Genomic DNA, 27873 nt, shown 5'->3' on the forward strand with positions numbered 1-27873 from the left:
AACATTCCAATCTGTTTGCAAATAATGAACATCTTGTATTAAGTACCATTATAAAACCATATGCTCAGATAATATGGTGTTTGTATGCTTGCGTGTGTGTGTGTGTGTGTGTGTACATAATGCTAGTTTCTTGAGGGGAAACCCACTTAAAATAATGCATCTCAGAATGGCTGTTATGGGTGCTTAACGTTATTGCTAAGGAGAGAACATTTCAGCCTTCCTAGGCCATCTTCATCTTTCTTAACCTGAAGATGATTTAGGAAGGTTGAAACGTTCTCTCCTTATCAATAATAGTGTTAATACCCATAACAACCATTCTGAGATACATCCCCAGTTTAATTAGAAGTAAATTTTCATATAGATATGAAATGATAGGACAACAGATTAAGTTTACCAGTAGAGAATGTCTACAAATAAAAATTATAATTGTTCTTAATTTGTGCTTGGTTTACTTTTTAAACTTTGTCTTTTGGAAACTGCTGTTATAATGAAAACACAATAGAAATAATGCAAACACAGTATAAATGAGTCTTTAAATAAAAATTTAAATTTTTTTTACTGAAGTGTTTTTCAAATAATTATAGTAGTATTTTGTCTAAGTCAAACCCTTGTTGGTTCTCTTTTAGCAAAGGAAAGTAAGAAAACTCGAGGCAAGAAGAAAGTGAGAGAACTGAATAGAAAAGGAGATAATAAAGAAGGTGGAGAAATGGATGCCTATGTAGACAAGCAGGTTTATGTTGATTCTGTGGTCTCATTTGAAATAATTTGTAGTTGACTTTCATTTGTAGCATTAAAGTGGAAATAATGATTCACATGAATGTCTGGCTAATAATAACAATACCTGTTATGCTTTTACAAACAAAGTACTGTTAGATAACTACCATTTTTAAAATATACACCATTGACATTGAAATAAGCACCTGGTAAATGCACCTTAATTCTAAGAGATTAGAAATTTCCCCTTTGTGTGTTAATAATAATAGACATACTGCAATGGTATAGATTAAAATAAGTTATTTTCCTTGTGCAGCCAATAATCACAACAGTGTCGGAACCTGTGCCATCAGTAACAAGTCAAGTAGTGTCTTCTTCATTGCCTCTACCAGTTGGCTTCAACAAAATTATTAATGATGTCAAGGTTGAATTATCCTGCAATGATCTAACTTCAGAGTCACTTGTAAAGACAACAGTAGAACCTGTATTTTCAACATTTAGCCAGGTGTCTTCCATATCTTCTGTTTCCTCAGTGGTCTCCTCCATTTCAATCACTGATAACAAACTGGAGATATCTGAAGTAGAACGAAAAGTTGCAGAGAAGAATGAAGAGAACATAAGAGTGTCACAAGAGAATGAAGTGGGAAGAAAAACTGCATCTGAATTTGAACTAGTTGAAGATGAGATTAAACTGAAGTACATGTACCGGGCAGGTTGGTTTGGTTTAATAAGTTTATCATAAATATCGAAATATTAGTTTAAAAAGGTATCATACAGACAGCTCGTATGGTATTAAAACTTTAAAGTACACAACAAAGTTCTGACCTTCTTAGGTTATCTTGCAAACTCTCTCTATTAACCTGAATATGACCTAAGGTCAAATGTTATTCTGGACTTTATTTTAAAGTTTTAATACCCATATCAGCTTTCTTTATAATACATCTTTACTTCAAGTGGGTTTCTCATCACCATGGAAAACATTAGTTCAATTATGTTAACTCAATTATTAGAAATATTTTAGTAATTATTGTTGTATATAGTAGTTGTATATATTTTGTGTCTTGGTCCTGAATTGTTTCATTAATTGGTTGAGGTTGTTATTTAATACACCTAAAACTGAATAAGAAAAAATATTTGGTTGTTAATGTTGAATTTATTCAATTTATGTAGAAACGTGATTAACAGCTTTAGTAAGTGACATAAATTTCTTTGAATTTAGCTCAACCTGTAAACCGTGAATTTATAAAAACTTAATACTTAAAATAGTTTGGGAAGGGTTGTACTTGGTTAATATTTATCTTGAGGATAATTATTACTCAGAAAATAAATCCACTGTTAATTTAGCTTTGCATCAAAGAACACTGAGCTTCTAGTTTTCATCAGGCTTGTAATGTGTTTCTCTTTAATCAGAATTTTGATTCTCCTAACAGACCTAAGTGTTGCTTTTTATAGCTTCAAAGGTACATTTTTAGAATTTTAAAAATATTTGTAAAGACATTTCATTAGCATTTAGTAGATTCATGAACAGTTTTCACTCTCAACACATGTCGTATCACTTTCTTTACTGTTCATGCTAGATGAAGTTATTGTAATGACCTCTTCTATGATTCCTAACTTTCACTTAAACATTGAGTGAACCACTGGTTCCAGAGGGTCGTCACACTACCCAATAATCAGAGAAACTTAAATGTTCAACTTGTGAAAATGCAAAGTTGATAGTTTATAAATGTGGTTTAATAGTCGTAACATGAATATTTCAAAACAGTATTGCATACACACACACACACACACACACACACACACACACACACACACACACACACACTGTTAATTATTTGAGCAATAAATCTTGATGTTTTCACTTTTTAACTCTTTGCAGTGGAGAAATTTATGCTATTTGAATGGAATTTATTATACTACATATGTATTTTCAAGATGCTATTTAAATAAATGTTGGATATAGCTAGAAGCTATGTGGCTTGCATAGTTTGTTTAATAGATGATTTCATGTTATATACTCATTAAAGATAAACATTTATATATACTTGTTCTGAACCAGGCAAGTTAATCAGCATCCCAGTGTATGTAAGGGTATGTGAGTACATTCAGATGTACAGTAGGCTAATTATTTTGAGATGCACGTGTTTGAAGTAAGCATGCTGTGATAGTAGTTAGTTCACAAAAATATAAATCCCCACATTTGTTATCACTATTGTTACTTCCACTATGGTGTAAATCAGTTGGTTTGAATTCTGGTATTGGGCAAAAAGCATCCTCAGCATTAGATGTGGCAAAGTAGGTCAGTTGACATGTTCGATATTTTTCGTTACTGTCTTATTCTTATTTCTATTCTTAGAAATCCAAGTTTCTAACAAAAATCATGCCATCAGCTCTTATTTGCACAATAACTGTCAGGCTGTTATATTTAAACGGATTTTCTTGATAAAGTTATGAATGGCAAATATAAGTATAATAACCTATTTTATTTCTGTATGCAAGTGTTCATAATATAATAATGGCTAGTTTTTTACTTATAGACCAGTGGAGTCCCTTGAACCTGGAGGGAAAGAAGCAATATGATCGTGCCTTCTTGCTTCTACTGCAGTCTCAGCAGTGCAAGAAACCTCAAGGTTTGCCTGATCTTGACATCATCAAAGATAAGGTGTGTTTTTGACGTTGGTGTTTACTTCATCCAAAATACAACGTTTAATATTTTGTTTCTAGTTCAAATCTTGTAATTCTTTTTTAAATGAAGACGTAAGATTTCCACCTTTTCTTATGATATTCAATTGATAAGTTAGTCTTCAAGTGACCACATTACATGTATTTTATTTGCAGATGCTTCATACTAAATTACCAGATATCAATCTGAGACCACCACCACTCCAACCGCGCAATCATACAGATCCATTTGTTCCACTGTTTGCACGAACTGGCTCACCTCGTCCGGTAAACAGGATTTTTAAAAATATTTTTGTATGAGATTAACAATGTAAAACTTGTATATTGTTGAAATTTGGATTATTAGTTACTGTTTCATATTATATTAACTGATGTAACACAAAAATAGTTTATCACTACAAGTATCCTTTAGTCTCACATTCATAATTTTAGAGTTAAGGAAACTTAATCTAAATAATTTCTAGTGATACTCTGTATTCTAGTATGCACATAGTGTGTGGCTTGTTTGTTGACAGAACTTTTTTGGCTTCAATAAACAAAGTACTCTGAGACTGTAAGGCAAAACTAATTGATCTTGGAATTGAAAAGCATTTTAGCATTGACTGTAAGAATAAATAGTGTGTAATTGGTTGTTATAGTTCTAGAAAGACAAAGCAATTTAGGTTTCATATTTTCTTTATTGTTTTACTCTACATTGCTGATTTTAATAGTTAAGGTAGAGAAAAAGATTTTACTGAGAAAAAATCTTAAGGTTTGAGGCTGCATAAGTGAAATGTAAAAACTAAGATGAAGAGTATTTTTTTAGTCTGACTTGGTAATGGAGCTAATAAAATGTGCACAAAAATCTATAGTAAACAATAGTTTTAAAAAATCTCATTTGTGTATATGTATGACATACTTGTAATGTTTAATAAAAGCTGGCTAAATTTTGTAAAATTATGCCTAGTACATTCATAGTTGTATGTTTTTATGGTTGTATAGTATGTTTTTTCTTAAACATACTTTTTCACTGTCAGTTGTATCCATTAAACTGCAATGCTTTTTCTTCATAAAGCCTCCTGGCAGCATGGGTCGGAGGGCTAGTCAGCCTAGTAGTGAAAAACCCAAAAAAATTATAAGTATCTCTACATCACTTAATAAGGACATTAGACTTCATGAAGCACAAAATGCATGGAAACCATCACACAAAGGTTCCACAGAGACTGATGGTGAAGATGTCAAGACTCAGGTACTGAAGTTTTGTGTAATGAAAGCAAAATTACCTGTCCTTAGTGACGGGGGAAAGATTAAATTGATTTATCTGTTTCATTCAGAGCCAAGGCTATGAGCTACATGTACTGTTCAATAATAACATATGGTGGGTCTGTGTTTTTATTCTTTAAATTGTCACATTTTTGAAACGTGATTGTGTGATTAACAATTTAATGTAGAATATCTTGCTTGTGAAGTGAAGTTTCACATCAACATTATTCATGCCTGCTCTCCTGTCATTTCAAAAGTTCTTTGCCTTGCCTGTATACACAGCTTTTCAAACGTGGGACAGGCGAACATTCAGACAGACACCATGGTTTGCAGTTATATAATGATACTTGTGTTTAATACTTACCTGTGAAGAAACCTAAAAGTATGCCAGTATACTTTTGCTTTTTACTTGGTGTCAATTTAATGTTTTATATACAACAAAATTGGTATGGTACTTCTTCATTGTATTTATAAAGTAATAGGTATTATCCATTTCTGTTTTTGTGTATTAGCTTTCATGTACTTGTTAATTCTCTGAAAGTTAAGTATTTTTTATTCCTAAATTTATGAATTAATCAAGCTTTGTGTAATAACAAAGAGTATGCAATATATACAATTTAAACAATCCCTAAAAACTCTGCTTCAATGTCAGTAAAGGTTTCTACTTTTTTGTTCAGGAGAAACTTTTTAAAATATTGTACTCTATTGTGAGAAGCTTCTGGTAAGGTAATTAACTTTCATTTCATATCATATCTGTAAACTGTATTAAATATTTATTTTTTTTTTAAGTCGTGCTCTTTTTATCGTATGTTACCAAAGGTTTACTCAACCTTAAACAGAAGAATACCTTTAAGGTTTGAAAATATTTTCAAAAATTTGAAAAATTATTTTTCAAAAGCCCATTTTATATCAAGTCAAATTTTTTCATTTCAGGAACTGTACAGACGATTGAAGGGCATACTAAACAAGCTTACACCACAGATGTTCCAGACATTAGTTGGAAAGATATTTGACTTGCAGATAGACACCGAGGATCGACTAATTGGTGTAATTGACTTGGTTTTTCAAAAGGCTATTGACGAACCTAACTTTAGTGTGACATATGCCAACTTGTGTAAAAATCTAGCTTCGGTGAGTAGTATTTGTTTAATGAAAGTTTGTTTATTTAAAAGAATAACTTAATTGATAAATTTAATAAATGACCTAAAAGTTATTAGTGTTTTAATTTAGTGTAGCAGTGTATATGGTGCACATGTATTACAAATATGTTTATCTTGCATGTGTCAGAAGATGACTTGTTTAAAACTTTCTGTATACTGTTGGATCATAGATGTTATACTTAAATGCAACATATGGTCATGGTAACATTGGAACTTGCCAGGTAAGATTGAACATTGTAGAGAGAGAGCCATAGGTACTTGCATGGAGCTGGTGCAGGAAATGTTTATCTTAAACATTGTTATGGGTTCAGACATAGTTGATCTGGCAGCATCAGTTTTCTTCAACCAGCAACAAATTTTTTTATTTCTTGTAAGTCAGAAGACTGTAAATACTTTCAGTTGACAAACTGGTATCAAAACCAGTTGCTTCTTTATTACGAATGAGAAAGGCTTTTCTTTTTTTAGCTCCCAGACATGAGTTTTTATGCAGGCTTCATTAGTATACTCAAAGTAGTTTACACATTCAACTTAGAAATGAAATTCAACAACAGATTCACTTACGACTCTTCCTAATTTAAGGAACTAAAAAACTAATTCAACAAGTGGTTATGATTGAAAATTGTAATTTGACAGCCTTTTTCATGTATTTCTCCTTATCATCTTCAGGTCAAATTCTTTCCAGAGTTTCCCTGCTAATTCCTTTTATTGAAGTTGTGTCCAGTCTAATAAAGTTAATATAAACGTTCATAGATTTTTATCTGCTGTGGCATCAGTTGATAGAAAATGTAAACAGTTGATTCTCAAAACTGGAAGGCATCATTCTCTAACTCTTCATATGCATTTATTAGGTGTGCTCAGCTTTTCTTTGTATTGCATGTATGTGTATTGGTATGTTAAGAAATTTTCTCATTTCTAGAAGCATTTCAAAATAGTATTACAAAAAAATGCAAATGCTTTCAAAACAGTTTTCTTCAGTTTCTTGAATACAATAATTTAAACAGTGCAACTTTTTAAATATGCTCAGTACATACTAAAATTAACTAATGCACAAGTGCTGAAATTAAATTGGTTATGCTGTAGAAGATGTACACTTCCAATAGAATTATAACAGTATAATTATGTTTTTAATCATATTTGAAATGTTAATAGAACTAGCTTATTTAACCTGTTGAAAGCTTAGGTTTTGTTATTTCCAAATTCTGTTTAAAATATTGTAACTGCATTGTGATATTTGAAAAATCTCATTTGCAAGTTGCTTTGTCATAAGGTTGTACATAATTCTTTTGCAAGAATATAAAAATGAGTTCAGTAAAGAGGTACAGGTGAGTGTTTTAACTGTTTCAAAATGGTTTTACTATAATTTGGAGAATAATAGAACAGTTTTCCAGTGTAAATTGTGGGTTTTGTGATAGTATGTAACCATGAGATTTATTGACAGAGAAAGTGGTTTTGAGGATAACATGGAACTAGGACATTAACTCGTATATGTTTTAAAGTTATGAAATCTGGTTTTTTATTCTATTTATTGTTATTGTTATATTTTATTTCAAGCAGTTAATATCCAACATAATAAAGATAAAATTAAGGAACTAGAGTAGAATAACATTTAAGTGTTCATGTGTATCTGTAACAAATGTATGTTATGCTTTCACATATAATGTATTATAATGGTATAAAACCAGTCTTAATCTTTTGGATTGGTAGATGCGTGTCATTTTTATAATTTTATTTTTATCTCTACCCTTCAGTATTAAACCTGTTTACCAATGCTGTAAAGTTGAGATGGGAAAAGTAGCAAAAAATGGCACACAAAGTATTTACCTTTGTCTTGTATGTGATGGTTTGTTCTTTTGAAAGAACATGTACATTAAATAAGGCAGTATGCTGTACAAGTCAGTTTCTTGAAAAAGATGACTTTTTCTTAGGCCATACTTCTAAAATGTAAACATTTTAAAGATTCTACAACTTAAGCACTTGCTAACTTTGTGGCAATGTGCATTAATTGTGGTGCTCATAACATGGATAGCATATTAATATTTACTAAATTGTGACATGTTAGAAAAGTAAAGATCGAATAATACAATGACTTGTTAACAAAGGGAAAAGGAAATTATTAAAATTGCTAAGCAACAGAAGCACTCGTGAGTTTGCCTTATAATAAACATCTACAAAAAATATGTTGCTCTGAAACCAAACTAATATCTCCTTCCTCTTTAGATTCAAGTACCCTCAGCAACTGGTCAGCAAGTTAAGTTCAGCAAACTGTTGTTAATTAAATGTCAGCAGGAGTTTGAAAAAGATGTTGAAGATTATGTCAACAAGAATGAATACCTGAGGAAGATGAAGGAAGCAGAAACGGTGAGTTCGTTGTTTTACAGTCAATTTTTATACTTTAACACTTCTTTTTCAGTAATAAGTGAGAAAATTGTTAGTAGGTATCAAAAGTTGTAAAAAGAACAATTTATTTTTTTAAATACATATTCTGTATTTTGGGGTAAATAATGATGTATAGTAACTTTGAACTCCTATTGGGGTTGTATAATGGTACAGAATACCAAGAACTCTTTAAAAGGTACTTTTACATATTTAAAAATAAAAAATATGAAACTTGCTTTCACTTTCCCAATTTTTATCCTGTTTCACTATCAGTGTAAATGTATCTGTTTTGTGAAACCAAATCTGTAATTTGATCATTTGCCTAAGGTGTTCAGCATTGACATTCCATTTAGACATAGGTATCAGTTCTATAAGATCAGAAATGTGTAACATTTTTGTCTGAAATCTAGTATTTACATTCCATTTAGAATATTGGTACTAGTTCTGTGAAAACTAGATTGTGTCTGATTTTTGTTTGGTGTTTACATCCTATTTAGAATATAATGTCAGTTTTATATCCACATACATAGTGGATATGTTGCAGCATTTTAATGGAGTTACTTTTAAAATTGAACTGTTATCTATGTATGTTACTGAACTCAAAATCAAAATGTAATTTATAATTCAAATTTTTATATTACCAGTGAGTAACTTCTTAAGGTAGTACTTCACATCTCAATCTGAATCTTTTGGAGTTGCATCTTTGTGGCACTAATCTGTTCCCCAACACAGATTAGTTTAATAATACAAGGAAAGCTGTAAATCGCTCTCCTTAAATTACCAAGGAAAGCAAATTGATGTCCTCAGAACAAATTCTTTCATTTAGTATTCTTTGATATCTTCTGTTTATTTTGTACACCATAATGACTGTTGTCAAAAGCTATTACATTGCACAGAAAAAACCGAATCGGGAAATTACACTTGTGTACGTATATTTTTTGCCCTCATTTTGGGGTTACATTTCATGATTAAATAAGTTGTGTTACACCTGCTCTTTCATGGTTGAACATTTGTCCAAATTTGATACTGATTGGCTCTGTTCTAACTGAACATGTTCTACTAACCAGTTAGAGTAGTTGGTTAATCACCAATAGAAACTTGTCTAAAAGTAACTGATTTTCATATACATCATTGAATCACGTCATGTCTAAAATGAATTCACTAAATGATTAGAGAAAATGAAATCCTCCCACTTGCTGTTATGATTGCAGTGCGTGTGTTTTATTTAAAACCATTTCTTGGAATTTTAAGGAGTGTAATTATACTTCTTTACTTCAAATTGCTTAACTAACTGGAAACAACAGTAGATATTAACAATCTTAGGATATAACAATTAAATTTTTTGTCTCATTGCTTTATAAAGATATCACTATTTCTTCAAGTCTGGCATGGCTAGGTTGTTAGGACTCTTGACTTTCAAGTTGCAGGTTTGAATCCCTGTCCCACCAAACATACACGTCCTTTCAACTGTGGAGGCATAATAATATTTGGTTAATCCCACTATTCATTGGTAAAAGAGTAGCTTGAGAGTTTGTGGTTGGTGGGTATGTGACTAGCTGTTTTCCTTCTAGTCTTTCACTGCCTAACTAGGGATGGCAAATGCTGGTAGCTCGTGTTGCCATGCAAGATATTTGTAAGAAACCATCCATATTTGTTCAACTCACACTGACATGCCCCCTGCATATTCTGTCTTCAGCCAATACAAAGAGCAAATTTTACACTACATATATCAGGTTATCTGTTTTGTTTCAGTTTTAAATATTAACAATTCATCATGAAAACTAGACATTTCTTTGGTCAGTAACAAAGTTTAACTTGCTTATGTGTTAGCCAGACAACCAGGAAAGTTTTATAGTAGTTTCATGAGGTTGCATCATAGTGTCTGACATTTTTGTCAAATGTGCATTTCAAAACAAGATAATTTTAACAAGCAGCATAATGGGAAAATGAAGGCTTACTAAACTATGAAATGGACTGGGAAAAAATGTCTGAACAAGAGTTCAAAATTGCCTTAGTTTGGATATTTATTAATGTTTTAAAAAAAATAATTAAAATGTAAAAACTTTATTTCTGAGGAATGCTGCCAGATGTATTAAAGATTTGCTGTAACTTGAATTGAACTCCCATGTAGTTTAAACTAATTTATAATTTAAAAGCTGTGAAACAAAATTAAGTGAAAGATGTGAAATTCTTACAATTATCTTAAACAGCCTAACATTTCACTGTTGCAATTGCATCTATTATAGAAAAAAATTTTCAACTTTAGAATGTAGAAAATAAGTTTTTTACTGAAAACCTTTTGATGTTCATGTAGGAGGTTCTAAGGGTTATGCAGATAAAATAAGAAAACTGTGAAATTAAGATGAGTTTTATTCTTAGTATGAAAAATGTCCCTCTCACAAATCACTAGTAAAATTAGTTAATTAATGGATTTTTGCACTCAACAAAATTGTTTAATAAAAGCTAGCCATATTTCATGAAAATAGTGTTGTGTATAGTTTCATAGTTACTTGATGGTTTAAAGGTTAGTGAAAATGATTAAGTCTTTATACACAGTTGTATTTTATATATATAAATCTGTTGTGTCTACTTTTTGAAAAATGTGGTTTATAGTCCCCTGGTAGATCAGCTGTGAGTTTATGGGCTCAGGATGCTAAGATCCATGATGCTTCATGATGAACACAGCTCAGATAGTCCTTTGTTCTTGTTTGCATTAAACATCTGTAATAAATCTTGCTAGGTGTGGCAGTAGTCTTGTATATGTAGGATACAAATGCAAAAATAGTTTTGGACTTGTGGAAACAGTTTAGGGAATCTGAAATTTTACCATAGAAATTAGCATCACTTAAGTTATGTAACAGGACATGCACAAGTCAATTATGTTCGGTTATTCTGCAGGAAGAAGAGAAAAAGCAATTACAAGATGATTTAGAAGAAGAAGAAAAGAAGGCAAAGAGACGCTCTTTAGGAAACATTAGGTATACAAGTTATTCTATTTTGATCATTATGCAATTTTTTAACAGATTGTTTTTTACATTTCATTCAGCTTGAAATATAAATCTGACAATCTTAAGTTTTGAAACAAAGAAAAAAAAACTAACTTGCAGGTTGGTATTTCACGTGATTTCATGTACTAGTCTTTGCTCATAATCAGATACTTTAAATGTAAAATCATAACTTTTAGAATGTGTGCTTTATCAGTTAGTTTTTAGTTGTAAACTAGTCATGTAAACATATTTTAGTAGCTGTGTATGCATTCAAAATTAATTAAAACCAGTATGAGATTCAGAAATACAATGGAGGTCCAATGTTATCTTTCTCATTTCAAAGTTTTGTAATTAACTAAGGAAATACAACTATAGTTCTCAGCCTCTTGTAGTCAAACAGTCTTTACTAACATGTCAGTAGACTTCTACTTGCACCATGCGTAGCTCTCAACATGGTCTAATTGTTATTTGATTTCAGTTTACAGTCATTGTAACACGTTTACAGTGGGAGTGGCATCCATTATACTGTCTTTAGTTCCACAGTGTTAGTTGTAGGTGTGTGATTACATGATATTTTTAATATACTTCCATACTTGTTTCCTGAATTGTTCATTTATAATTATGCTGCACTATAATCACTGATTTGGTTACTGCACAACTGAAACAACTCATTCAGCCTTTGCTTGCAAGGTTGTATTTCTTTTAGTTATTTAATTAAAATTTTAAAATAACTTTTTTCCAATCTATATGTTGTGAATTAAGTGCTTTAAGAAATAAGGCAGGAAGTAATACATTTAAATATTTGTTCAGCTGTATAAAACAGTTTTTAAGTAGGAAAACTTTTTTCTAGCTTATAAGATTCCAGCTGTTAAAAGGTAAGGAATAAAAATCACAAGAGCTAGTTTTGAGACCAGTATGCGTACAAAGTGACTGATATTGATGAAAGATCACAATAGGAAACATTTTGTAAGTGAAGAACTGAAGAATGCAAATGGCTTCCATTTTGGAATTAGTTCTATGTTTGTGTACCATAAAAAAAAAAAAAAACAATTCAAGTTAATTAAAATGTGCTTGTTTATTTGCACAGTATTGTATTTAGTACAAAGGAGATCCTGAAATAATGGATTTTTTAGGGTGAACCTTAGCTGCATCCACACGACACACAAAATGGCCCAAAAGCATTAAAACCTACTGTACATGTATGTTGTTATGTTGTGGGCCATCATTCACTTGATAAGCTTATATTTAAGTTAATAGTTTAAGTAGTAGTTACACTACTATTAATAGTGCACCAGACACAAAAAATATACTTGAATAGTTTGTCTCTAAACTTTGCTATAAGCAGTCAAATTGTAATTATAGAATGCAATATTGCAAACATAGGGAGCCCTTTAAGTTTGCATAAATTTAGTGGATGATAAAATTTATTTACTTTGTGATGAAAAATCTGTTAAAGGCATAAGAGAATCTGAACATTTGAAATAGTGACACTCTCAATAATTAGATTTTAATTCTAAGTAAGATACGTATACTTTTATTTTATGTTAAATTATTAATACATAAAATTCTGTGTGAATTGTTTCATAAATGAAAATTGCATAACATGAATTGCCAATAATTTTATATAAAACTGCATTTCTTTGGGTGTAATATAGATCAGGAAGTAAACAGTTACATTAATATTGAGTTGAATAGAAGTCCCAGAACTTGTTTGAATTATAAAGTAAATTAAAAATGTTTATACATTGTATAATAAACTGCTATATAAAACCATTTGCTGGTATCTAATGATTATGGTACTACTAAAGTAAATTCTATAATACAATGTACAATTTGTGAATAGAGAAATAAACCATACAGAATACTAGTCTTTGTGTATGGTGTATTTGTCTTTCACAGTACATGAAAATGTTTTTATTTTTTGTGACTTCTGACTTTTATTTGTATGAACATTTGTTTTTTATAAAACCATACTTCCAATTAATCTTGAATCTATTATTCATGGTGTTACTGCTTGAAAATGAAATTCTTTGAGTTCATGGAGAATGTTTTTCATTTAGAAATTGTGAAAATAAAAGCTTAACTGTGGAGGTGAATCATGTGGTATCTCATCTTGAACATCTCTCCAACAAAATAAACTTCTCAATCATTACTATCTTTTCTCTTTTCATAAAAATCTGTTGTAATGACCCTTTGTGTTTTTACATTTCTTAGTTCTAGAAACAGTGGCTCAAGCCTGTAATCTTTTTTCTCTGTGGTTCAATGTTAGCTTTTTTTTGGTTTTCTATAGAATTTTTTACCTCATTATTTAAGTCTGAATTCTGTGTCCAAGAATAAATTTTGGTTGTGAACAGCCACTAATAACTGCCACTCATGAAGTATACCTATCTGTAAATTATCTGATTCCATTAAAAACTACAATGATGTGTGAAACCCAGTCCATGTGTCACATCACCAGTTTTTATAAAGATGTCTTCCTTTACATCCTGCTATGTCTTCCTGCTATCATAAATTGGTTGTTGAGAAGTAGTTAAAATTACTAAACTAGAAAAATAAGATTTTGGTTTGTTTACTATATTCATAACAGATTGTTAAAATACAATATACACATTAAAATCATTGTTTTAATTCACAAGGGTAAAAATAAATACTGATATTGGGAAATCAGCTTTATCAGAACAGGTAGAAATTGCACTTTTGTTAGGTTGTACAAAATTAGGTTGTAGATGATTGAAAATCTATAAATATTGTAATAAAATTTCAGTTACTTTGAAAATATAAAAAAACTTTTCATATGGAGGAAACTATTGAATGCTAATGCAAAATTTACTATCTGTTATATGCTGAATCTTTTATCTTTCCAGCTTTTTATTTGCACTTCTGATGGGTATGGGAGCTAAAGCATGACATTCTCATGATAGAAAACACTTCTAATTATGTATGTTTGATTCCTGTACTAGTGAAACCCTAAACAGCAACAACATGGATGTTATGATGTCCTTCTTATGGTCATTGTTTGTTTGGTTTTTTGTATTCATGCCACATGCACATTTCAATACCAATATACTCTTGTAATTGTGTTGCAATAAAATACCACTTTGTGGCAGCAAAACAAGTGATATGATAACCTCCTCACTTCTGTGATCAAATGGTTAATGTCAACAGATCATCTTTTTGTTAGTCATCATAGATGCAAACACTTTTTTGTTTGTTACCTAAGATATTTTGTTAGTCACTCTTACTGAAAAGTTGAGGCTATCTTGCATGTTAGGATAATTAAGACAAGACTTTACATGTTACCAAGTCTTTTTGAAATAAAACTTTTTCTGTTTTTCGGGTTTCGCATCTCTAAGTGACAGTTCATTAGTTGCAACTGACAGTGCTATCATTTTGATGATGCTCTGAGTGGTTTTGTGGCCTATCTGCCATTGTTTTATGTATTGTATTTTTTTAATTACACCTGTTATTTTGTTTTTGATGGGAAATTTCCATTAGTTTTAACTGTTTTTCTGGCATGAGTGCAGAGTACAAACTCTTGTGAAATATCATGGTACCCAGATTGGAACAACTGATGTCTTGTGTTACCATGGTTTACTGTGTGGTAAAATAAGATTGAGCATTCTAACCACCAATGAATGTTACAAGAATAACCTTCACAGTAATTGCAGAAAAATGAGATAAAATACAAACTGTCTCTAATGTACAAGATCTAAGCAAACACTTTTGGATGTTAAGAATGCATAACATGTTTGCAAGTGTTTCAAAGGAAAAGATAATTTGGTTTGACTTTTACTTAAGTAACCCTCCTTGAAACATAGAAGAAAGCCATTGTGTTGCAGATGAACAGCTGCAAAGTAGAGATAGCCAGTGGTCAGGTAACAGTATATGCATAATAGTGCAATTTCACCAGTGTAGTTGATGGATTCATCTGAATGAAGAGATAGATAAACCAAATGTCTTTAAAAAAAAAAAAAAATGTAATCAAGTAAAATAAAATTCGGGTAACTGACCAACAATCGAGGTTTAGCTAACATTCGCAGTGAAACAATTTCATGAAGGTTTGTAACGAATGAATTAGAATTTTTCTGACATTGTATGCTATAGTGTTTGATAGTTGTTTTTAATCATAGCTTTCATGCTACCAGCTTATGTGAGTGTTAGTCTGTAAAATCCATAAATAGCTTACACATTTTAATTAAACTTGCATATGTATGCATGAAAGTTTATAAAGCAATATAATAAATGTAGATGAAAATTGTAGTCTGAGTTATTTGAATATTTGAACCTTCTACTCAATACATTTTATGAACATTTAGTTTTTCTTTGCAAAACAATGCAGTATCGAATGTCATTTTAGTCCAAAATTACTTTATATTTAATGTACTTGTTTATTACTATTCTTTGGTAGTCATAGAAATAAGTTTTCAAGTATGGAAAAGTAATGGACACTGATTAGAATAAAAACGTTCAAACTCTATAATCTGTTTTAAGCTGTATCACCAGAACTCCTGTATAGAAACTAATTTTATTTTACTCAGCAAATGTACATGTTTTATGTTTGTATTTGGTGGAAAGTATCTTTAATCACACTAATGATTTGTGTAATTTTTATAGGTTTATTGGTGAATTGTTTAAACAGAACATGCTAACCCCAAAAATCATGGATGGTTGTATACAACGTCTTCTTCGTCAAGGAGATGAAGACTCATTAGAATGTCTTTGTCGGCTTTTGACCACTGTTGGAAAAGACTTGGAAGGTGAAAAAGGAAAAAATAAAATTTGGACTCAACAGGTTAGGAAAGACGTGTGTATTAAAAATTCTTAGGAATTTTATATTTGTTTCAATTTTGAGTATTTTTATTCCTGTGAAAATAATTCAAAATAATAAGCAACTTTTTAGGATAACTAACCTGATAATATGAAATGTTTCTAATAGTGCAAGACGAATGAATTCTTTTTGTTAAAAAATAACTTTTTGAATGTCACCATTTGGTTGAAGATTTTTACCATTAATCTGAATTATATAAATTTGTTTTTTATTACTAAATTGTGTTCTTAAAACTTTTTCCTCAGATGGACAACTACTGTGTTGCAATGAAAGATATAGTAAATAGAAAACTTACATGCTCCAGAATAAGGTTTATGTTACAAGATGTCCTAGAACTTCGACAGGTGGGAGTCCAAAAGATTAAGTTAATTATTTAATATTAGTGCACTGAACTATAAAGCATTAATTAATATAATTGTGTGATCTAATTAGTCATTTATATTATGGAAGGTTATAAAAATTGTAAAGTTTTGTCAGTTGGCACAGCTATTTATTCAAATTTATTGATATTGGATTTCTGTTTTCTATGTGTTTACTGCTTGCTCAAATAGGACTTGAGTTCCATTCATTTATTGTGAATTGCATCACTGACAATGTGTGAACTGTGATTCATGTTATTTAATGTTTGTTGATTAAATGATGCAATAATTTCAGAAAAACTGGATTCCAAGGAGAGATCAGAATGACCCCAAGACAATTGACCAGATCCACAAAGATGCTCAGAAGGAAGCCCAGGAGCAGCAGATGTTACTGCAGCAGGTGATCCCTCACAAAAGACCTGAAGATAGAGAGAGGAGAAAAAGTAATTTCATTGTTTTTATTAGCTAGACACAAGCTTGGGTGATCTGTTTGTCAGCTATTTATGATGGTAAAAGATGTATTGGAGTGGTGTTTTTCCCCAAACTAGATGCTTTTCGTGCTACAAGGATTACATTTAACATTCAAAAATTTTAAAATCTACCTAACTTGTGAATTCCTCTTTAGAAATCTGCAATTTTTTATTTTCTTTAATTCTAAATTAATCAAATAATGTATAAAACCTTGTACAGCAAAGCACTTAATTTATGTAAGATACAGATTGAAGGATTATCGAACATTGCACTGTTTAAGAAAAAAAATTTTTTTTACAAAAATCATTGAATAAGGGACAATAATGGACTAAATTTTTCAAAGTTTTTTTTGTTTTAAATTGTCATTTTGAAGTTATTCAGAATAGTAATGTTTTTAAAATTGTGTAATTTATTTTTTCAAAACAAAATTAACATATTGCCTGTTTCTGTAACTAAAAAGGACTAGCATTGCCAGGTGGATAGTTTGATTTTTAGTTTAAGGGTTACATTTTTAAATCTTGGTGTTCAAACACCTTTCAGCTGTGGTAACTTTAAAATGTGACAATTAACCTTACTATTGGTAAAAAGGTAGACCTAAGAGTTGACGGTGGGTGGTCTTGACTAGCTGCCTTTTCCTCTAGTCTGTCAATGATAAATTAGGGGCTTAAATACAAAACGTATCATAGAAGATAAGTGTACTGATTGTTATGGATCTTGAAGACACCAGATCTAGAAACTTCTACAGAGAAATCTGTATTAAAAGAAAAGCAGTTTATTATGACAGAGAAAGAATACGTTACACATGAATAATTAGTCTGTTAAAGTTGTATTTTGTTCTTTTTTTTTGTGTAATCGAATTCTTGAAGTAGGCTTAATGAGTGCATTAGTGTAAATAAATATCATTTGAATGTATATTATAACAACATAATTGCATTCTAATGTTTGACTAAACTTGTGCAATATTCAATTTTTTAGCTTCTCTTTTTCATTAAAATAATTAAACAACAATTATTGAAATAGATATATAATTAGACAACTAAAATATTGACTGTACATGTTTCAGTATTTTATATTCTTAATGATGTAGGAAATGTCATGAAATATGTAGTCAGCTTGTTCGGGGTCATATATTGGTCTGAATTTAAATGTTTAGTTTTTACGTATCTTTTAATGTTTGTAAACAAGTCTCAAACTTTGTTCCTTTTTGTTACTAATGCACACTTGCATGCACACTCACTGGAACTTCAAACATGGAATAGATCAATTCTATTTTGCTTTCCATATTTGAAAAGAGCAGTAATTAAGATTTTAATTATTTTATATTGTGAATAATAAATTATATAAATAGCTAATATTAGTTGTGTTAATAGCAGTACTCATTATATACCAGTATTCTTTTGAAATTTGCAATGTTTAGATTAACCTACTTTTGCTATTTAAGCAGTTGCATGTTCTTCAAAGCAAGGGTGACTGTTTTAGTTGTATACATCTGACAAACCAAGAAAATAATCCACCTTCTGAGTGTTTTTTACTGATTGTTAATTGTTTTATATTTTTCTGAATATTTGACAGGTCGTGGAAACCCTCCATATTCAGAAGATGTTTGGAATATAGTATCAAACAAGCACAGGATTCAGATTGATCCTAATAAGATAAAACAATTAGCTAAGGTGAGTTGGATATTTTTGACAACACCTATACTGTGATATATTCATCTCATTCACACTACTGATTGAAAGCTATTTTTGTTGTGCATCATCAGAACCATTCCTTTTAGGAAGGAATTTTGTGCATTGTCAAGACAGCTGTGTTTCTGGACCTAAATTTTAAGGATATTAGGAGAGTTAATTCATGTTTCAGAATGAATTTCTTTGGTTTACTGCTATATTTCCCAAACACAGGATATAGGTAATTGGAACAGAAATGTGACCACAAACTGTTTGGTAAGATTTTATTCAACCATAAATTAGTGATGACATTAATTGTACAAGTCCAGCTGCTAACTTGCAAAATGTAATCAAATACAGATTGCATATTTTAGTGAGAAAAATCCACAATCCACTTCATTTTGAAAGCACTGAATTTGAGAGAAAGTGATCCTGGTATCTCTGAACATGATAGGATAGGTTTCCTTAAGAAACAAGAATATTTATACTATAACTTATTTCAACTTCTAATCAAAGTAAGTTTTCTATATAGATCTCAACTGATTAAAAATATACTAAGAAATTATAGCTAATTAGATATACTGTTCAAACAACATTTAGAATGACTAGAATTCACTATTTCATCTATCAGGTATCCTTGCTGGTAACAATATTTTTAGTCATTAATCCAATAATATCTTGAGGTTTTACAAGGCTAGGGGAGCTAAAATAATTATAAAAACATATCAAGCTACCAACACAACTGTTATAATAAAACAACAATGAAATTAAAAGTTATAGTTAATTAGTGGATATATTTAAATATTGTGGCTAACACTTGGTATCTGTTAAAACTACAACATTGTGGTAAGTCATGCTTTGCTGGTTTAGTAAATTTAATCTTTAAATGCATGAACTAAGTTAACAGTACCAAAATATCTTGTATATGAAAAAAATAAAGGATATATAATAACTACTTTTAATTAAAATAACCTTAAAGAAAGGATACAAGTTATGATAGTTGTTGGAAAATAAAAATTTGGAAGTGACTGTGTTGCCTTTCAAGATATACAGGTGTCTATAAACAAAATGTATGTTTGGAGAATTCATATCTAGCGTTAAGTAAGACCGAAACACTTGTTAATTGAGTTTGGCTGAAACATAAAGTACTTTTGCAATATTTTTATCTTTAATTAGTTTAGATAGTTTAAAAGAATAAAAATGTTAAAAGCTGTCGCAGATAGTAATGACAATCATTGGGTGAATGTGTTAGTATACATCTTTTTCACTGATAAGCAATGGTACAACATGAGTTATGTGATATTTGTTCACATTAAGCCATTGGTATTTTATACTTGTGAGAACATGGTCATTTCAAAAGCTGGTGTTAAATTTGGTATTTATATTATGATTTTTGAACTCATTTTAAGATATTTATTGTAACTGCCAATGATGAAGTGAAACACTCCAGACTGTGATGGTGAAAACAGTGGAATTCCTCGTTACTGAGGCAGTTTTTTCAAGAAATGTGTTTTTAAATGTAAGAAATGGCTTTTTAGAGATAAAACTTACTTATTGCTCTTATACCATACAGAATCAACAGAACACAGAAAACATCCAGTTAGGCCCTGGGGGTAGGTCCTTCACCAGCTGGGGTCGAGGAAGTAGTGGTGGTACTAAACAAACCTCCAAAGATGAGCCAAAAGTACTAGTACCTTCTAACAGGTAAATGTGTTTTTTGAGGTTTGAATTGTGGTTCAGAATTTTCTGGAATATTACAGAATTATTGTTAAATAAGTTATTTTTTAAAATAAAGTGCACAGTCAGGCCTAAAGTAGTTGTGCAAGTGAAAATGAGGATACTGTGCCATTACTTAAACTTAGCATTTTTTTTATCTCGTAAATACTGAGTATTTTGTCATGTTTATTTTCACTGACGTAATTAATACTGTTAAATTTAAGGGTATAATAGCATTTCTGTTATCTCTTTCATATAATGTCCTTGTGAGACTATTTCTCAGTTACAGCATACAAAAATACTAATTGAAAGATTGTTTAAATTATTTGAAGTTGCATTACAATTGTTTTTTTATTGGTGTAACTGTTTGCATGTGGGCTTGGTTATTTTGACTGACCTAGTAACATTTGATATATTTGTGTACATCTTCAATATTTTTTAAGCTTTTAATAAGCATTACAAGTGCTTTGTACACAGAGAAATCAGATTTTTAAAAATTAATCTGTACCAAATATCTGCTTGTAAACATAGGTAGTGTTGTGTAATTCAAATGAAAGGTGACTATCGTACTAAGATAAAAAGTTGCTTTTATTCATCATGCTGTTTTCAGTTTTTTTATGTGACTTCAAAAAACTTTAAATTATTATCAAACACTTTTTTCTTTCAAAATAAAACTTCATATCTGTTTTATTTATCCCAACTATTTTGACATGATTGATCTTATAAACAGCACAAAAAATTACTTCATTAAAGATAAAAATGATTGACATAGAACATGCATTTTGTTGTTGGCCTACCAAGGAAACTTAGCCAACTTTTTTTTGTAAATGGTATTAGTACAGTCATAAATTTGTATATTTGTGATTGTTATTCTTCCATGATCTGCTGAATTATAGGATACTATTTTGAAGTATGCACATAAGAACTAGCTTTGTGAATAAGTCATAAGTAAATAAATCCCTTAGGTACTCAATCTAATTTGGCAAAAGTTGTCTGTTGATGAAATAACTTAACCTGTAGTGAGAACAAAACTTTGTAATAGAAAACATTGTAGAGAATTAATGGAAATTTGTGAAAGAAAGGATGTTACAGGCTTGTTGTAGGAAAAGTGATATTTTAGTTGTTTCTTGTCATTTGTATACCACTTTTGACATTATTAGACTAAATCTACACTATTTTCATCAAGGCCACTTGCAATAGAAACACAAAAATGAATGCTAAAGTATACAAATTTTTGTGTGTAATTTTGGTTTCTTTTAACTAGGTTTTCAGCTTTAGCAGGTGATCAAACTACATATACTGAATCTATAAGAAGTTCTCAGAGGTATGTAGCGATTTCTGTTGTAATATTCTGACATAATGATAGAGATCATCTTGAAAAGGGTTTATAGATTTTTTCAATATTAAAACAAAGTATATTTGTGTCCTTGAGTGAACTAATACAGTTACAACCATGAGTAATAAAACTTTGAAAGTTTGTAGTTATTAATTACAGAATAACTAATTTGATCTGTTCATATATTTACTGTTGAAATATAATTAGGAAACCTACTTTTATTTGTATCTATTAAATCACTTTGGATCATTACAAGTGCACATTTGCAACTTGGTTTTCTCAAAAAAAAAAAAAATAGGAGTTCAAATATTGAAATAAACTTATGTTGCACCTAGATTGTTTTAAATATTATTTCTAGCTCCTAAACATCAGTTGTTTGTTTCTCAGTCAAGGCTGAACAGTTCTTCTTTCAACTTTTTTTATCTGTTGAAAAGCTAGCATTGGAAAAGGTATAATTGGGTTTAATGAGGACCAATTTTAACTCTGATTATGTTCTATCCAAATAACATAAACAATTTGTTGTTGAATAACTTTTAATTTGATTGTATATAAACAACACACTGAAAGAACAAAACTTTGTCTTTAACAACTAAGTGTAAGTAATCTTGACCAAAAATATTGTCAAATGTGCTGTCATACCTGATAACTTGGTAACACTCATTAACACATTAGTTTGTGTTTTATAATTTAAGGAAGTTGACCATATCAGTTGGCAAAAATAAAGTATTAAAATGCAACTTCACTGATATATGCTTAAAAACAAACTTCCATTCTTTTTTAAAACTATTTTACGACTGTATAAAAAGTCTTTCACCCAACAAAATTATACGTGTACAAAATTATATTTCATGAACTTCTTGATGTAGGAAATACCTCTTCAAAAGTTGAATACCCATTTTTGGACAATTTAGTTAAATGTTTTCACTGTCAGAACTTGGATAATTTTGCACTCAGGAAATTAAAAAAGTAATACATAGCACTTACAATTATTTTAGTTTTCCAATACTATGTTTGTATGGAATGAGATATTTCTATACATTATAAAAGAGTTATGAAATGTTTGTCTATCAAATAGATCAGCAGCTTCTAGTAGGGAATCCAGTAGAGGTCGTACTAGTCAACTTCCACCTCCAGGTCTAAGAAAGACACCTTCCCAAACACTACCAAGAGAGTAATACATAGCACTTACATTTATTTTAGTTTTCCAATACTATGTTTGTATGGAATGAGATATTTCTATACATTAAAAAAGAGTTATGAAATGTTTGTCTATCAAATAGATCAGCAGCTTCTAGTAGGGAATCCAGTAGAGGTCGTACTAGTCAACTTCCGCCTCCAGGTCTAAGAAAGACACCTTCCCAAACACTACCAAGAGAGAAGGAACAATTAACAGATATTCCGCTAAACTCTAACAAAGAGAAATTTAGAACTGAGCCTAAGAAAATAATGGAACAAGGTTTGTTTTCTTTGGAGACTACCATTTCCATTATTCTAGTTTGTTTTTTTAACTTACATTATCACTAGAATGGTGATTTATTAATGAGCAGTTATAAGATATTTGTACCCATTTAAGTTTGAGATTATTCTTTGTTATACATACCACAGATTTTATTGCATCTTGAAGTAAACTTTGTGATCCAATTTTAAATCAAAACAAATCAGTCTCTTGCTATATAAAACAATGTTTTGCCATTCAAAGAAACGAGTGTGTAATACAGATAAGTTTAAGTATGGTTGCTGTTTATTTTTATACATCTAAGTTAGTATTGTAACTTTGACATTTCTAGGCCTTATGCTACATGGTGGACCTTTAAACAGTGAAGAGGTTGAAAAGCATGCCAAACTCTTAATTGATGAGTTTCTTCATCTTCAAGATTTTAAGGTTTGTAAATCAGTAGAAATATTTTGTATTAAGTTTCAGTGTTGTTGCTTTCAGTGCTTCTTGTTTTTTCAGTATCGTTTTTATATGAAATTTTCAAACAATTAATTCAAAGTGGAATAACGATCACTACATAAAATTTAAGATTTATTAAGATGTGTAGTCAAGTTAACTTTATGTAATGATAGCAGTTATCAGTTAAGTATTTTTCATGTAACAATTTTGACATCTTGGGGGGGGATCTTTTTCAACAATATTCATAGAACTTTAAAAGGTGTAAGCTGAAACATTAGTTAATAAAATAATTTGTAAAAACTTTTGTTGACGTAATTGAACATGGTTTCTATTTTTCAGTCATTTGGTTTTTGTTATATTTCTCTAGTGAATGTTCAAATATCCTCTAAGCATTATACTTGATTCTTTACCAAGACAAAAAAACATTTTGGTCATTTTTTGGAGCTATATTAAACGGGGTGTGGTGTCTTGGGTTTTCTTTTATTTCCTATTAACCTCTCAATGGTGCTTGAAGTTTGTTTGTTTTTCTTAGCAAAAATTAGCTTTTATACTTTATTACAAAATTTGTTTGCACTCCTGATAAAATCTTTGACATATCAGTAAAACTATAAACTGTATTCTCAAATTTTCACAGTGTTTTCTTTCTTCTCAAAGTGCTTCCAAAAACTCAATTAGTAACTTGTTTTTATCCCACGTGATATTTCGTACTTGTCTAATTTGTCTTTCATGTTGTCTTGTTTGTGCCTTACTTGTTTCAATCCAAGATTAGATTGCTACAGGAAACAATGAGTAGACTATATAGTTACCTAACATGGAGAAATTTCAAAATTCAATCTCCTACACTCTAACCTCTCAAACTACTTTCAAGACAAATAATAATGTAGGTAAAATATGAAAAACCAGTTTCTCTGCAACAGCGAGTCAAAGGTATCCACTTTAAACTCCTTACTCCAGTTTGATTTGTCTTGCTTATGTCTGACCCACTTTATGAAAATATGCACAGATGTAGTTACAGAAATGGTAATAATTTGACATTATATACTTGCTATATTTTAATTTCACAGAGTAGTCCTAGGAGATCGGGAGAACATGTTTTGTATTAATTACAAATTTAAAATGTAATGTATTTATTACTAAAACATTTTGAACTTCAACAAAACACAAAATTTATAACACTTTTCCTTTAAAGGTTTTACTTAGACCTGTAGGGTGTGTTTACTTGCTAACAGAATTGTCAGAACATTGAGTTTGTAAACAAAACTTTAAAAAGCTACGCACTTATTGCATGTTGATTTTTTCCTAAAATTTAAAAATATAACTTTTTAAAATTTTAGATAACAAACAATACTGAGAAAATTGACTTCGGAAAATTTTGATGGTATAGTATTGTACACTTTTTATTTAATTTTTAATTTCTCAGTAAGGAAGTTGTTTTTTGTTACTCCCTGTAAATGCATTTTTTCCATACTTTTATATTGTTCATATTCATATGCAATAGATGGACAGATTTGTTTTCCCAAATGATGTCATTCTGGTAATAAAACATTGAAATTTAACAAAATGTATAGTGATATTTCAAGCAAGAGTTTGAAACTTAGGGCTCTTGAATTCTCATTGAAAGAGTTGTTTACTAAACTTCATTTTAAGCAACATTTTCAGTATTTGTGCCTTCAGATACACTTGTTTTTACTTGATCATATGACTGTGCTCTGAATGAACTATGTAAAACTGATAGTTTTGTTGTTGTTTTTGACAGCTAAATGCAACCAGGTTGTACAGAAATCTGTTTTCGCTATTTTCCTAAATTGTATTATTCTAAGGTTAACCCTAATAATATGTGATTATAGAGACATGCATTATATTTTGTTATGGTGGTCCATATGACACAACGGCCAGGGAAAAACTGTTACATCCATTCCGTACTTTGTAGACATAGGATTGTCTCTATGCCTTAAATGTTATTGCACGTATTTGGGGCATATTTCTATTATATGTGCTATAACTTAGATATTATCTTGCAACTGTTTAAACGACATTTTCCATCCAGTGTTGTTCATGTTTTCAGTTTTCTTTTTAAGGCTTAAAGGACATCTGTTTGTTGGAGTTGATCTTGCCATGTTTTTCGTTTTGTATTTGTCTTTGTACTTGCAAAAACAATGATACATTTATTACTACAAAGTGAAGTATTTTTTAGTACATTTCAGTCATTACAATCTATCCCCCTCTTTTCCCATTGTTTGTGATTAAAAATTGTGGTGAAATTTAAATTTTTATGAACAATAGCTCACTAAAACAGGAAAGAAATACATTATACTTGTAGGAGAGTATGGTGAAATAAGAATGTACATGTAATTAATCTGCTGATTACTCTATAAACCAGAGTAAAGATAAATGGGCTGCATAACTGCTGTAGGGGGTATAGGTTGTCATGATGTACAAGTGGATCATTTCACACAACATCACTATGGGCATACAAGTGTTTGAGAACCTGTAACTTAGAATCTAAGTATAAAATGAACTTATTTTTCTTGCTTCATAATATTTTCTTTCTTGATTTAAAAATAAACTAACTACAACAAAAAATTTTTGAGAAATATAGAAGCAAATTGTTTTGTAACATTTTGTTCACAAAAGAAAGCAGCAAAACTTCATCTAATTTATTAAATATATTTTTTGCTGTATTTCTTCATACAACAGTAGCAGGTAAGTTATTTTATTGAACTATGTACATTGGAGTAGTGAAATTAAGTTAACTGAACAGATTCTCTAAAGACCTGATGACTAAATTTAAATATTTTGATAAGTAATGTTGAAATTCAAACTTCAGTGATTTGTCTTTCATGCTTTGTGTATGTTGTCAGTTTTATTAAAACTAAATAGATCAAAAATTTTTTTCTTCAATAGGAAGCCATGCATTGTGTTGCTGAAATATTTTCTTCATCTACTGTTAGTCTATTTATTTTTTATGCTTTTAATCAAGTTCTTGAACGGTCTAGTCAGGCTCGCCATTTGGTGGGCCAGCTCTTTCATGACTTAATTCGAAAAAACATGATTACTGTCGATCAGTACATCGAAGGGTGAGTTACAACTGATTAACATTACATAAAGTATTATAATATTAAGTAAAAACGCAAAGTAGTACACTATATCAATATAAATGATGACAGTTTTTTTACTTGTAATTTTCTTTGTGTTAAAAGTATTTTAATACCAGTTTGCAGAATTTGTTAATTTTTAAATTACTTATGTGAAGTCTGCTTTTATGTTTATACGATGTGTTTGGAATATTGTAAAAGAATGTTTGAAAAAAATGTCATGACAGTGTCTTAATTTCTCTCTATTTTTCAGGCTTAAGTCCATCTTGCAATTAGCTGATGATTTTGAGATAGACATACCAAAAATCTGGTTGTATTTGGGTGAAATCATAGCCCCCATGATCCAGGATGGAAGCATATCTCTTGTTTTTCTTCAAGATGCAGCTGAACCGTGTATAGCTAGTGGTACAGCAGGAGTTCTCTTATCAGAAGTGCTTCATGTAGCTGTAGAAAAACTGGTAAGATTTTAATCCGACTGCTGATGGTCATCTTTGTTGTTGCAAAAATAATAGTAGCTTATACTCAGTGTAAAGGGAAAAATTCTGAAACTTCCATCCCTAGAAACCAGTTTAAGATTTTCTTGTTACTTGCTTGGTATGACCAAGTGGTTCATTTGCCCAACTTGTAAATCTGAGGGTTTGTGCTTATGTCCTGTTGCTTCAGAAAAGTAGCTCAGCATTTTGGAGCCACTAGTGTGTTAGGTTAGCAAGAGTTGTTTAGTGCTGTTGACTTGATTTTTGTTTTTAAAATTCATAATGTAGCAGTAGAGTATTATTATTAAACTTGTTTATCATAAAATCTCAAGAAGTGGGAAAAAAATGTTTTTGTTCTCAGTCCACGTCTTGTAAGGACTAGTTCTTGTAATATTATTTCTTGAACATTACCACAGTTCTGGAGATTTTAATTGTCTGTTTAAATTGAATGTTTTAGACATGTATCCCAAACATAAGAATTCCTTTTAGGAAGGTGCATTGGTGAATTAAATGGAGATTTGTTGGCATCATGCATAAATCAGAATTGGCTTTGTCATTGACAGTTGAGATTTTGAGTATGAAATTGTTTGTCACCCCACACTTACAATTTTAAATCAATTTCTAGGGATCTCTTAAAGTGGGTGAACTATGGAGATCTTCTGGTCTGAAGTGGAAAGACTTCCTGAAGCCTGGTCAGGATGTTGATAAATTTATTCATACTAATGTAAGTCTGATTAAGCTTCCAATAAAAACACCACCTATGGAATCAGTTGGGTTAGATACAGATATCTAATGTAATGAGTAATTTGAACTACTGACCAAGTTTGAAATAATACAGAAATATAAATTTTATGATTTCATCTAAAGTGAGAC

At 30.3% G+C, this 27873-nt stretch overlaps 1 protein-coding gene across 1 annotated transcript in view; it reads left to right on the top strand.

Moving 5' to 3' along the window:
* The window catches only part of LOC143230523 (eukaryotic translation initiation factor 4 gamma 3-like), a 42047-nt gene that overhangs the window by 7775 nt on the left and 6399 nt on the right, over positions 1–27873 (top strand). The window contains exons 2-20 of the mRNA XM_076464245.1: positions 627–730; positions 1031–1427; positions 3252–3376; positions 3553–3663; positions 4451–4624; positions 5572–5769; positions 8016–8156; positions 11073–11152; positions 15776–15953; positions 16235–16333; positions 16644–16791; positions 18392–18489; positions 20060–20190; positions 21467–21526; positions 22819–22994; positions 23326–23420; positions 26337–26509; positions 26781–26985; positions 27626–27724. Of these exons, the coding sequence (XP_076320360.1) occupies positions 627–730; positions 1031–1427; positions 3252–3376; positions 3553–3663; positions 4451–4624; positions 5572–5769; positions 8016–8156; positions 11073–11152; positions 15776–15953; positions 16235–16333; positions 16644–16791; positions 18392–18489; positions 20060–20190; positions 21467–21526; positions 22819–22994; positions 23326–23420; positions 26337–26509; positions 26781–26985; positions 27626–27724 (2792 nt within the window). The remainder of the gene's footprint in view (positions 1–626; positions 731–1030; positions 1428–3251; positions 3377–3552; positions 3664–4450; positions 4625–5571; positions 5770–8015; positions 8157–11072; positions 11153–15775; positions 15954–16234; positions 16334–16643; positions 16792–18391; positions 18490–20059; positions 20191–21466; positions 21527–22818; positions 22995–23325; positions 23421–26336; positions 26510–26780; positions 26986–27625; positions 27725–27873) is intronic.

The sequence above is a fragment of the Tachypleus tridentatus genome, chromosome 10 (genome assembly GCF_004210375.1).
Source record: "Tachypleus tridentatus isolate NWPU-2018 chromosome 10, ASM421037v1, whole genome shotgun sequence".
Classification (NCBI taxonomy): domain Eukaryota; kingdom Metazoa; phylum Arthropoda; class Merostomata; order Xiphosura; family Limulidae; genus Tachypleus; species Tachypleus tridentatus.